The 13,535-nt window shown below is 41.1% G+C and overlaps 1 protein-coding gene across 1 annotated transcript in view; it reads right to left on the bottom strand.

The window, feature by feature from the left end:
- LOC116761163 (thymidylate synthase-like) overlaps nucleotides 1–10,825 on the bottom strand; it is a 53,528-nt gene extending 42,703 nt beyond the window's left edge. Inside the window, 3 exon segments of the mRNA XM_032646934.1 lie at nucleotides 9,729–9,916; nucleotides 10,479–10,565; nucleotides 10,691–10,825. Of these exon segments, the coding sequence (XP_032502825.1) occupies nucleotides 9,729–9,916; nucleotides 10,479–10,565; nucleotides 10,691–10,825 (410 nt within the window).
- Between the last annotated feature and the right edge of the window lie 2,710 nt (nucleotides 10,826–13,535).

The raw sequence follows: 13,535 nt of genomic DNA, 5'->3' as shown, positions 1-13,535 counted from the left end.
TGGGAGGTAGAACAATCTTTTTTTTTTTTTTTTTTTAAACATCTTTATTGGGGTATAATTGCTTTACAATGGTGTGTTAGTTTCTGCTTTATAACAAAGTGAATCAGCTATACATATACATATGTTCCCATATGTCTTCCCTCTTGCGTCTCCCTCCCTCCCACTCTCCCCATCCCACCCTTCCAGGCTGTCACAAAGCACCGAGCTAATATCCCTGTGCCTTGCGGCTGCTTCCCCCCAGCTATCTACCTTACTACGTTTGTTAGTGTGTATATGTCCATGACTCTCTCTCGCCCTGTCAAAACTCACCCCTCCCCCTCCCCATACCCTCAAGTCCGTTCTCCAGTAGGTCTGCGTCTTTATTCCTATCTTACCCCTAGGTTCTTCATGACATTTTTTTCCCTTAAATTCCATATATATGTGTTAGCATACGGTATTTGTCTTTTTCTTTCTGACTTACTTCACTCTGTATGACAGACTCTAGGTCTATCCATCTCATTACAAATAGCTCAATTTCATTTCTTTTTAAGGCTGAGTAATATTCCATTGTGTATATGTGCCACATCTTCTTTATCCATTCATCCGATGATGGGCGCTTAGGTTGTTTCCATGTCCTGGCTATTGTAAATAGAGCTGCAATGAACATTTTGGTACATGACTCTTTTTGAATTTTGGTTTTCTCAGGGTATATGCCAAGTAGTGGGATTGCTGGGTCATATGGTAATTCTATTTGTAGTTTTTTAAGGAACCTCCATACTGTTCTCCACAGTGGCTGAACCAATTCACATTCCCACCAGCAGTGCAAGAGTGTCCCCTTTTCTCCACACCCTCTCCAGCATTTATTGTTTCTAGATTTTTTGATGATGGCCATTCTGACTGGTGTGAGATGATATCTCATTGTAGTTTTGATTTGCATTTCTCTAATGATTAATGATGTTGAGCATTCTTTCATGTGTTTGTTGGCATTCTGTATATCTTCTTTGGAGAAATGTCTATTTAGGTCTTCTGCCCATTTTTGGATGGGGTTGTTTGTTTTTTTGTTATTGAGCTGCATGAGCTGCTTGTAAATTTTGGAGATTAATCCTTTGTCAGTTGCTTCATTTGCAAATGTTTTCTCCCATTCTGAGGGTTGTCTTTTGGTCTTGGTTATGGTTTCCTTTGCTGTGCAAAAGCTTTGAAGTTTCATTAGGTCCCATTTGTTTATTTTTGTTTTTATTTCCATTACTCTAGGAGGTGGGTCAGAAAGGATCTTGCTGTGATTTATGTCATACAGTGTTCTTCCTATGTTTTCTTCTAAGAGTTTGATAGTTTCTGGCCTTACATTTAGGTCTTTAATCCATTTTGAGCTTATTTTTGTGTATGGTGTTAGGGAGTGATCTAATCTCATACTTTTACATGTACCTGTCCAGTTTTCCCAGCACCATTTATTGAAGAGGCTGTCCTTTCTCCACTGTACATTCCTGCCTCCTTTATCAAAGATAAGGTGTCCATATGTGCGTGGGTTTATCTCTGGGCTTTCTATCCTGTTCCACTGATCTATCTTTCTGTTTTTGTGCCAGTACCATACTGTCTTGATTACTGTTGCTTTGTAATATAGTCTGAAGTCAGGGAGCCTTATTCCTCCAGCTCCTTTTTTCGTTCTCAAGATTGCTTTGGCTATTCGGGGTCTTTTGTGTTTCCATACAAATTGCGAAATTTTTAGTTCTAGTTCTGTGAAAAATGCCAGTGGTAGTTTGATAGGGATTGCATTGAATCTGTAGATTGCTTTGGGTAGTAGAGTCATTTTCACAATGTTGATTCTTCCCATCCAAGAACATGGTATATCTCTCCATCTATTTGTATCATCTTTAATTTCTTTCATCAGTGTCTTATAATTTTCTGCATACAGGTCTTTCGTATCCTTAGGTAGGTTTATTCCTAGATATTTTATTCTTTTTGTTGCAATGGTAAATGGGAGTGTTTTCTTGATTTCACTTTCAGATTTTTCATCATTAGTATATAGGAATGCCAGAGATTTCTGTGCATTAATTTTGTATCCTGCTACTTTACCAAATTCATTGATTAGCTCTAGTAGTTTTCTGGTAGCATCTTTAGGATTCTCTATGTATAGTATCATGTCATCTGCAAACAGTGACAGCTTTACTTCTTCTTTTCCGATTTGGATTCCTTTTATTTCCTTTTCTTCTCTGATTGCTGTGGCTAAAACTTCCAAAACTATGTTGAATAAGAGTGGTGAGAGTGGGCAACCTTGTCTTGTTCCTGATCTTAGTGGAAATGCTTTCAGTTTTTCACCATTGAGGATGATGTTTGCTGTGGGCTTGTCATATATGGCTTTTATTATGTTTAGGGAAGTTCCCTCTATGCCTACTTTCTGGAGGGTTTTTATCATAAATGGGTGTTGAATTTTGTCGAAAGCTTTCTCTGCATCTATTGAGATGATCATATGGTTTTTCTCCTTCAATTTGTTAATATGGTTTATCACATTGATAGATTTGCGTATATTGAAGAATCCTTGCATTCCTGGAATAAACCCCACTTGATCATGGTGTATGATCCTTTTAATGTGCTGTTGGATTCTGTTTGCTAGTATTTTGTTGAGGATTTTTGCATCTATGTTCATCAGTGATATTGGCCTGTAGTTTTCTTTCTTTGTGACATCCTTGTCTGGTTTTGGTATCAAGGTGATGGTGGCCTCGTAGAAGGAATTTGGGAGTGTTCCTCCCTCTGCTATATTTTGGAAGAGTTTGAGAAGGATAGGTGTTAGCTCTTCTCTAAACGTTTGATAGAATTCACCTGTGAAGCCGTCTGGTCCTGGGCTTTTGTTTGTTGGAAGGTTTTTAATCACAGTTTCAATTTCAGTGCTTGTGATTGGTCTGTTCATATTTTCTATTTCTTCCTGATTCAGTCTTGGCAGGTTGTGCATTTCTAAGAATTTGTCCATTTCTTCCAGATTGTCCATTTTATTGGCATAGAGTTGCTTGTAGTAATCTCTCATGATTTTTTTTATTTCTGCAGTGTCAGTTGTTACTTCTCCTTTTTCATTTCTAATTCTATTGATTTGAGTCTTCTCCCTTTTTTTCTTGATGAGTCTGGCTAGTGGTTTATCTATTTTGTTTATCTTCTCAAAGAACCAGCTTTTAGTTTTATTGATCTTTGCTATTGTTTCCTTCATTTCTTTTTCATTTATTTCTGATCTGATTTTTATGATTTCTTTCCTTCTGCTAGCTTTGGGGTTTTTTTGTTCTTCTTTCTCTAATTGCTTGAGGTGCAAGGTTAGGTTGTTTATTCGAGATGTTTCCTGCTTCTTAAGGTGGGCTTGTATTGCTATAAACTTCCCCCTTAGAACTGCTTTTGCTGCATCCCATAGGTTTTGGGTCGTTGTGTCTCCATTGTCATTTGTTTCTAGGTATTTTTTTATTTCCTCTTTGATTTCTTCAGTGATCACTTCATTATTAAGTAGTGTATTGTTTAGCCTCCATGTGTTTGTATTTTTTACAGATCTTTTCCTGTAATTGATATCTAGTCTCATGGCGTTGTGGTCGGAAAAGATACTTGATACAATTTCAGTTTTCTTAAATTTACCAAGGCTTGATTTGTGACCCAAGATATGATCTATCCTGGAGAATGTTCCATGAGCACTTGAGAAAAATGTGTATTCTGTTGTTTTTGGATGGAGTGTCCTATAAATATCAATTAAGTCCATCTTGTTTAATGTATCATTTAAAGCTTGTGTTTCCTTATTTATTTTCATTTTGGATGATCTGTCCATGGGTGAAAGTGGGGTGTTAAAGTCCCCTACTATGAATGTGTTACTGTTGATCTCCCCTTTTATGGTTGTTAGTATTTGCCTTATGTATTGAGGTGCTCCTATGTTGGGTGCATAAATATTTACAATTGTTATATCTTCTTCTTGGATCGATCCCTTGATCATTATGTAGTGTCCTTCTTTGTCCCTTTTAATAGTCCTTATTTTAAAGTCTATTTTGTCTGATATGAGAATTGCTACTCCAGCTTTCTTTTGGTTTCCATTTGCATGGAATATCTTTTTCCATCCCCTTACTTTCAGTCTGTATGTGTCTCTAGTTCTGAAGTGGGTCTCTTGTAGACAGCATATATAAGGGTCTTGTTTTTGTATCCATTCAGCCAATCTGTGTCTTTTGGTGGGAGCATTTAGTCCATTTACATTTAAGGTAATTATCGATATGTATGTTCCTATTTCCATTTTATATATTGTTTTGGGTTCGCTACTATAGGTCATTTCCTTCTCTTGTGTTTCGTGTCTAGAGAAGTTCCTTTAGCATTTGTTGTAAAGCTGGTTTGGTGGTGCTGAACTCTCTCAGCTTTTGCTTGTCTGTAAAGGTTTTAATTTCTCCATCAAATCTGAATGAGATCCTTGCTGGGTAGAGTAGTCTTGGTTGCAGGCTATTCTCCTTCATCACTTTCAGTATGTCCTGCCACTCCCTTCTGGCTTGTAGGGTTTCTGCTGAGAGATCAGCTGTTAACCTTATGGGGATTCCCTTGTGTGTTATTTGTTGTTTTTCCCTTGCTGCTTTTAATATGCTTTCTTTGTATTTAATTTTTGACAGTTTGATTAATATGTGTCTTGGCGTGTTTCTCCTTGTATTTATCCTGTATGGGACCCTCTGTGCTTCCTGGACTTGATTAACTATTTCCTTTCCCATATTAGGGAAGTTTTCAACTATAATCTCTTCAAATATTTTCTCAGTCCCTTTCTTTCTTTCTTCTTCTTCTGGAACCCCTATAATTCGAATGTTGGTGCGTTTCATGTTGTCCCAGAGGTCTCTGAGACTGTCCTCAGTTCTTTTCATTCTTTTTTCTTTATCCTGCTCTGCAGTAGTTATTTCCACTACTTTATCTTCCAGGTCACTTATCCGTTCTTCTGCCTCAGTTATTCTGCTATTGATCCTATCTAGAGTGATTTTAATTTCATTTATTGCATTGTTCATCGTTGCTTGTTTCATCTTTAGTTCTTGTAGGTCCTTGTTAACTGTTTCTTGCATTTTGTCCATTCTACTTCCAAGATTTTGGATCATCCTTACTATCATTATTCTGAATTCTTTTTCAGGTAGATTGCCTATTTCCTCTTCATTTGTTAGGTCTGGTGGGTTTTTATCTTGCTCCTTCATCTGCTGTGTGTTTTTCTGTCTTCTCATTTTGCTTATCTTACTGTGTTTGGGGTCTCCTTTTTGCAGGCTGCACTTTCGTAGTTCCCGTTGTTTTTGATGTCTGTCTCCAGTGGCTAAGGTTGTTTCAGTGGGTTGTGTAGGCTTCCTGGTGGAGGGGACTAGTGCCTGTGTTGTGCTGGATGAGGCTGGATCTTGTCTCTGTAGTGGGCAGGTTCACGTCTGGTGGTGTGTTTTGGGGTGTCTGTGGCCTTATTATGATTTTAGGCAGCCTCTCTGCTAATGGGTGGGGTTGTGTTCCTGTTTTGCTAGTTGTTTGGCATAGGTTGTCCAGCACTGTGGCTTGCTGGTCGTTGAGTGAAGCTGGGTGCTGGTGTTAAGATGGAGGTCTCTGGGATATTTCCACCATTTAATATTATGTGGAGCTGGGAGGTCTCTTGTTGACCAGTGTCCTGAAGTTGGCTCTCCTACCTCAGAGGCAGAGCCCTGACTCCTGGCTGGAGCACCAAGAGCCTTTCATCCACACAGCTCAGAATAAAAGGGAGAAAAAGTAGGGAGAATTAGTAGAAGTATGAGTAAAGAAAGAAGGAAAGGAGGAAAGGAAGGAAGGAAGAAAGAAGCAAAGAAGGAAAGAAAGGAGGGAGGGAGGGAGGGAGAAAGGAAGGAAGGAAGGAGGGAAAGAAGGAAAAAAGACAGAAAGAAAGATGATACAGTAAAAATAAAATAAAGTATAATATAGTTATTGAATTAAAAAATATTTAGAAAAAAAAAAAAAAAAGGGACGGATAGAACCTTAGGACAAATGTTGGAAGCAAAGCTATACAGAGAAAATGTTACACAGAAGCATACACATACACCTTCACAAAAAGAGGTAAAGGGGGAAAAATCATAAATCCTGCTCCCTGAGACCACCTCCTCAATTTGGGGTGACTCGTTGTCTAAAGGAGGGAAGGAAGGAAGGAAAGAAAGAAAGAACGAAGGTAAAGTATAATAAAGTTATTACAATTAAACTTAATTATTAAGAAAAAGAATTTTAAAAAAAAATCATGGACGGATAGAGCCCTAGGACAAATGGTGGAAGCAAGAGTATACAGACAGGATCTCACACAGAAGCATACACGTACACCTTCACAAAAAGAGGAAAAGGGAAAAAAATCATAGATCTCGCTCCTAAATTCCACCTCTTCAATTTGGGATCATTCCTTGTCTATTCAGGTATTCCACAGATGCAGGGTATATCAAGTTGATTGTGGAGCTTTAATCCGCTGCTTCTGTGGCTGCTGGGAGAGATTTCCCTTTCTCTTCTTTGTTCTCACAGCTCACAGGAGCTCAGCTTTGGATTTGGCCCTGCCTCTGCGTGTAGGTCGCTGGAGGGCGTCTGTTTTTTCGCTCAGACAGGACGGGGTTAAAGGAGCCGCTGATTCGGGGCCTCCGGCTCACTCAGGCCGGGGGTTGGGGGATGGGGGTAGGAGGGGCACTACGTGCGGGGCGGGCCTGCGGCTGCAGAGGCAGCGTGACGTTGCGGCAGAGGCCGGCGTGATGTTGCACCAGCCTGAGACCCGCCGTGCGTACTCCCGGGGAAGTTGTCCCTGGATCCCGGGAACCTGGCAGTGGCGGGCTGCACAGGCTCCGCGGAAGAGGGGTGTGGAGAGTGACCTGTGCTCGCACACAGGCCCCTTGGTGGCGGCAGCAGCAGCCTTAGCGTCTCCCGCCCGTCTCTGGGGTTCGCGCTTTTAGCCGCGGCTCGCGCCCGTCTCTGGAGTTCCTTTAAGCAGCGCTCTTAAACCCCCTCTCCTCGCGCACCAGGAAACAAAGAGGGAAGAAAAAGTCTCTTGCCTCTTCGGCCGGTGCAGGCTTTTCCCCGAACTCCCTCCCGGCTAGTCGTGGTGCACTAACCCCTTCAGGCTATGTTCAAGCCGCCAACCCCAGTCCTCTCCCTGAGCTCCGTCCAAAACCAAAACCCGAGCCTCAGCTCGCAGCCCCGCCCGCCCCGGCGGGTGAGCAGACAAGCCACTCGGGCTGGTGAGTGCCGGTCAGCACCGATCGTCTGTGCAGGAATCTCCCCGCTTTGCCCTCCGCACCCGTCGCTGTGCACTACTCCGCGGTGCCGAAACTCCCCCCTCTGCCTCCCGCAGTCTCCGCCCGCGGAGGGGCTTCCTAGTGTGTGGAAACTTTTCCTCCTTCACAGCTCCCTCCCACTGGTGCAGGTGCCGTCCTTATTCTTTTGTCTCTGTTTTTTCTTTTGCCCTACCCAGTTACGTGGGGAGTTTCTTGCCTTTTGGGAGGTCTGAGGTCTTCTGCCAGCCTTCAGTAGGAGTTCTGTAGGAGTTGTTCCACGTGTGGATGTGTTTCTGGTGTATCCGTGGGGAGGAAGGCGATCTCCGCGTCTTACTCTTCCGCCATCTTCAAGGTCCCCGAGGTAGAACAATCTTACGTGGAAGTATGACTTCACAAAACTAAATACAAGTTAACACCAATTAAGAGGTGCCCAAATGAAAACAGAAATCTGAAAACATGAACCTGGAAGACTAGAATCATGTATATAAAACAGCTATATGTATGACTAGTGATCAAATATACGATAAAGACATAAATATATAGTTCAATTTAACCATACTTATAGCTCGCATCTGAGTTGTACTTGACAGTTTTCAGAGCATTTTCAGATACTTATTTTCACATTTTTCACATACAGTTGCTACAGCATGGACTCACCACTGCTGTTCTCCACCACTAGAACCGTGCCTAACATGTAGCGGGCACTCAGTTTTTTTTTTTCTTAATGACTTAAAACAACAAACATTTATCATCTCACACACCTTCTTTGTGAGAGGCCTCACGACGGCGGCTAGCTACCTTCAGGCTGAGCAGTGCAAGAGACAGCAATGATTATTTGTTGAATGAATGAACCATATAGTTTGAAGGAGCCTCAGAGGTATTCTGGATCCTCCTCCAATTCAAGCAGTTCTCTTCACTGGTAGTATTTAAACATTTCCAGTGACGGTGAGCACATGGCCTCTTCAAGTGGCCCATTCCATCGTCAATAATGAAATCAGCTACCACGCTGGACATTATGCTAGGTCATCTTCCTATCACACTGTGCTCCCTCTTGTCAAATACCTCTGATTATAAGAAAGCTCTTTCTTGCTTTGAATTGAAATCTGCCTCTTACCACCTTCCTCCAACTGTATTCATTTTGTTCTCCTAAGCTTTAGATGGGGTGCCCATCAGGACACTTTAGAGAAAAATTAAGAGTTTTGAAAGTGAAAGGAGCTACAAATAATTAAAATGAACGTGTTTTGATGTGTTTTCTAATTCATTAGCAAAGTTTTTTTTTTTTGGATTTTATACCAACTTTATTAAACATTTTTCAAGTTCAATTACTGTAACCATGTATATAAAGTAAAAAATTAGTAAATTTTACCATTATAGTTACATTTTTGTTGGTGGAATGTTGCAACTTATTTGGACATAATTATAAATTATGTTATACTGTAATCAATGCCAAGTCATTTCTGCTCCATAGGTTGTACCTATATATTTTTTGTTGTTTGTACTAGGAAATATATCAGACTTATCAGAACAGCCATTGACACAGCATGATTAGGACACATGGATTTTAATCAAGGTTTTCTTTTCAGCTGCTCTCTCCATGGGTTCCTTAATTTAGTAAGAATATTGCTTTGACCATGACACTGTACTCTGAAAATTATATTTCCACCATAGAAATTTTAATATCCACTGTTGAACTTCTTCTTGAGATGAGTAGAAATATTGAAAATATTAGAGCTATTTTTGGAATTAACTGATTTTCTCTTTGAAACTTCAGTCCTGATCCTGATGGAACACTGACAGTTTTTAACTGTGAAGTTTTTTTGCTTACAGAGTCAATCCATGCAGCCTTCTCTTTATTTTTGGTATATGCACAGAAACATTTGGAATATAAAATAAGTGAAATTAATTTAGAAGAACAGTCATTTGATCTAGATCAAAAGTTGTGTCTCACAGAGTGATATATAAATAAATCGTGTGCAGTTGAAAGTGTTAAACCTTTATCTTTGGGCACAGTCTTCTGAAAATAACTTTTGAAGTAGACGCTGACTCTTTTCAGAGATTCGTGTCTTCAGGTTTTCATGTGGAGAGTGACATCACTATAGCCCCCATGGTGGATGGTAACTCTTAACATTCTTGAAAAATAGAAATTTAGTACTTATTATTTTATTAATAAGCACTTAAAAATTCATTGCTGCGAAAGGTTTATTACAAAATAAAAAAGCATTACCAAATAATAAAACTCCCTACAATAAATGGCAAAAACACTGGAGTAGGGTGTTTAGACTACTTTCTGTGTTGTAGTCTATGGCAGGACAGGCCAGAGTCCGCTTTAAATTTCCCACATTTCCCACTCTTTGGTGCGGTGGTCCCCAACATTTTTGGCACCAGGGACCGGTTTCGTGGAAGACATTTTTTCCACTGGCGTGGGTGCAGGTGGGGGTGGGGAATGGTTCGGGTGGTGATGTGAGCGATGGGGAGCGATGGGAAGCGGCAGATGAAGCTTCGCTCGCTCGCCTGCCCGCCACTCACCTCCTGCTGTGTGGACCGTTCCTAACAGCCCCAGGGTCCAAGGCCTGGGGCTTGGGAACCCCTGCTTTGGTGAACTGGGGGGTGTGCCGTCTTTGTGCATCCAGACATCTCAGGGGCCAGTCCACCAAGCTGCCAGTAGAGGGAGCAATGCTGAATCTGTCTTCCACACCTGAGATGGGTAGTTTCTCCTGTGTTTGTATACGAATGTCGTTTATCATATGGGTGAGTGAGCACCCTGCATGCTGTTCTTGAAAGGGAGGTACTGGTTACATTGTCTCTGGAAAGAGTCTGGAAAAGAGCGATGGGTTGTTAATCATCTTTCAGTTGGAAACCATGTGTAAAAGTTAGATCTCTGTTCATTGCATATAGGTCTTACACAAAGTTAAATGAAAATTAAGGCGGAAGGCGGAAGTACAAAGTGGAAGTCTACCAAACCCATTCTGAGTTATCTTCATGCAGCTTTAATAAAAATGTTTCCAATAGGACGAAGGCTAAACTGGCCCTGGGTCAACAGACAAAGCCAGTACCGTCCTAGGGACAATGAGAGTTATGTTCATTCTAGTTAAGGAGAAGTAACTGCTCTCCTTCACCATGGCTTAGCCCTTCTCATGTTCGAAGCTTCCTTCTTTGCTTCAATTGACCTCTTTTCTGAGCTAAGCATCCTCAGTTCCTTCCTCTGTTCATCCTATGAAGGAGATGCCTGTAATGTCCTCTCTCTGGGTGAAGGGTAGGACTATTCAGTGTCCTTACTTTTACTTCATGTTTGATGAGCTGATCAACCACCTGTTCCCACCTATGTGGGTCAACTCCTCTGGCACTGCCCTTGGACATGATGGGCTACGAGCGGTATATAGGAAAAAGGAATTCCGGGACAAGATAGGCAGCTATTTCATGCTCCCAGTTCTGCCCAGAGGACAGACTGTGTTTCTCTGCTTCCTTCCCCCCACCTCCATTCATTTTACCTGTCCTGTACTGTCTTCTCTGCCAGCCTCTTCTATACCACTTGCTTCTTTGGAAGCTCGGCTTTGAATCTGGGTCTGTCCTAAGTTATCTAAAAGCCAGGGGAGAGGATGACGAGTTGGCTTCTTCTGTCTCATCACGGTGGTCTGGCTCGCCTCTATTCTTCCTTTAACCTATGACATTCACATGCTTTCTACACCTGGCAGTTCTTATAAAATTCGTGTGCACATAACTTGTTACCTTAAATGAGCACTTTTTTCATGGTAGAGGAAGAAGAGGAACACATTATCCTGGAGTCAGAATTGAACTTAGTTCTCAGACTTTGTCTACTGCTTATTTCCGCAAAACGCATTATTTGTGCCCTTATAGAACTGCTGGTTGCTCTTTAATTTAGATGCCTGTTGTATAGACCATCAGGCACGAGGAACACACCCTCACGTCTCCTTCTAGAGAACCTCCCTAGATCTCCTTTCCCTACCTCACCTGTGCTCATTACATTGCTGCCCACATTGCTCCAGGCAGAGGGTGAAAACATTGGAGGGAGATGTCAAGGCGGTGAGCGCAAGGCTGGACAACTTTGCAAAGCGATCAGTCAGAGCAGAAGATTGTAGATTGTGGTGTACGTGATTCCTGTCCCACCCTTCACCCATAGAAATGGTGCAGGGTTTAGACTTGCTAATGGGCTCACAGAATGCTATTGCTGGTCAGAATCTTTGCAATCATATGTGTCCAATCCTTTCATTTTACAGAAGAGAAATCAGAAGTTCAGGGAGATGTCAGTCTGGGAGTAGAATATGTGTCTCTTGACTCTGCTCATCACAGGGTCTTCTTATTCATGGGTACCTGGCATAGTAAGAGTTGGGGGACAGAAGAGAAAAGAGCAGGGATTTTGGAAAAAGCATTGGTCTGGGAGTCAGGAAATTTCTGTTCTAATACCATTTCTGTAATCACATATCTGCATGATTTTGGGAAGTCAATTTCCTTCTTTAAGCATCAGTAACCTTATTTATGAATTGATAATGTCTAATGTCTCTTCCATCTCTAAAGTTCCACTGTGTGGTTGCTTTTCTTCTAGCATATGCTGAGACTTACTATGGGTTAGGTCCTGTGCTAAACACATATTTAACCTGTAAACGATTCTGAGGTACATTCTGTTATTATCCCATTTTACAGATGAGGAATCTGGAAAACAGAGGTTAAATAAATTGCTCAAGTTTCCAGAGCTAATAAGCGGCAGAGTTTGGAACATAACTCCAAAGCACACCCAGTGAGTGGAAGATAAATGTATGCATGTGTGTGTGTGTGTGTGTGTGTGTGTGTGTGTGTGTGTGTGTGTGTACACGTAAAGGAGTTCCTGAATCTGCTGTATTTACTGGGGCACCAAGGAGGTGTTTAGTATTAAAGGCTGAGAAACATTGAATTGAGTCCTAGGAGCAAATGTAAGGTAATAGGTTTTGGGTAAATATGTTGCCCACTGATGCCAGTTGAAGTCTTTGTGCAGATTGTTGAAAATGAAAGCGTTTTCTTATTGAGCTACCGGACACATGCCTCATAGCTCTTAGTTCATTCTGGCTTCATAAAATGCCTTTGTTCGCTGTCATTTGCAATTACATTTCCCTGATTACCTCCTCAAGTTAAAGTATTTTTCTCCACTTTCATAAAAAAGAGGCTAAAAATAATAGGCAATATTATAATAGTCAATTCATCATCAGAGAATTGATTTAAGATCTATTATGACAGGCAAGCAAAAGTGAAATTTTAATGAAGACTCTTGAACAACACTTTTTCCTCTTTGATTCTTTAATAGACTGACAGTTTGTCATTTTTAAAAGGGTTTGTATTTTGCACTGTCGTTATGCTGGGTATAGTGCCATATATTCTCTCTTATGAGGTGACGTCTTGAACAGAGCAATACTCCAGGTTTCCCATCTCCCAAGGGAAAATGTGTATAGCATTACTTCTTGAAGTGCATGGTTTTTATATAGCAGTAATCCTCAAACATTTTTCTTTATTGAAGAATAATTTACATGTAGTAAAATGCACAGATCTTAAGTTCAGTGATTTCTGGTAAGTACATACACCTGGGTTATCATTCAAATCGCGATACGAAACATTTTTTTAATCTTTGAAAGTTCCCATGTGCCCCTTTTTAGTCAAATCCTCCCACTCAAGACAACCACTGTAGATACATTTTTTTTTTTTTTTTTTTGTGGTATGCGGGCCTCTCACTGTTGTGGCCTCTTCTGTTGTGAAGCACAGGCTCCGGACGCGCAGGCTCAGCAGCCATGGCTCACGGGCCCAGCCGCTCCACGGCATGTGGGATCTTCCTGGACCGGGGAACGAACCCGTGTCCCCTGCATCAGCAGGCGGACTCTCAACCACTGCGCCACCAGGGAAGCCCATAGATACATTTTTTTCGGCCTGTTGTTTGACTTCATATAAATGGAATAATTAGTCAACATATTGTTTTGAGATTCATCCATGTTGTTCCATGTATTCATAGCTTTTCCCTTTTTATTCCTGGGTAATATTCATATCCCATTGTATGAACATACCACAGTTTAGTTACTTGCCTATTGGTAGATGTTTGGGTTGTTTCCGAGTATTATGAATAAAGGTGCTATGTGTAACTGTGTGTAACTGTGTCATGCATGTTCATTTCTCTTGGGTATAAACCTCGGAGTGAAATTGATGGGTCATAGGGTGTGTAAGTATTTAACAGTCCTCAAACTTTTGCATCCCGGTCCTACCTATGAAAAACAGTCTAAGAGATTTGCTAATGTAACATGTATCTCTCTGGGCTATGATGTTCCTGATATTCAAGAGCTGATTTATTTTGGGGGGAGG

Source organism: Phocoena sinus, chromosome 10 (assembly GCF_008692025.1).
Source record: "Phocoena sinus isolate mPhoSin1 chromosome 10, mPhoSin1.pri, whole genome shotgun sequence".
Taxonomy (NCBI): Eukaryota; Metazoa; Chordata; class Mammalia; order Artiodactyla; family Phocoenidae; genus Phocoena; species Phocoena sinus.
This window is presented reverse-complemented; position numbering and strand designations above follow the sequence as displayed.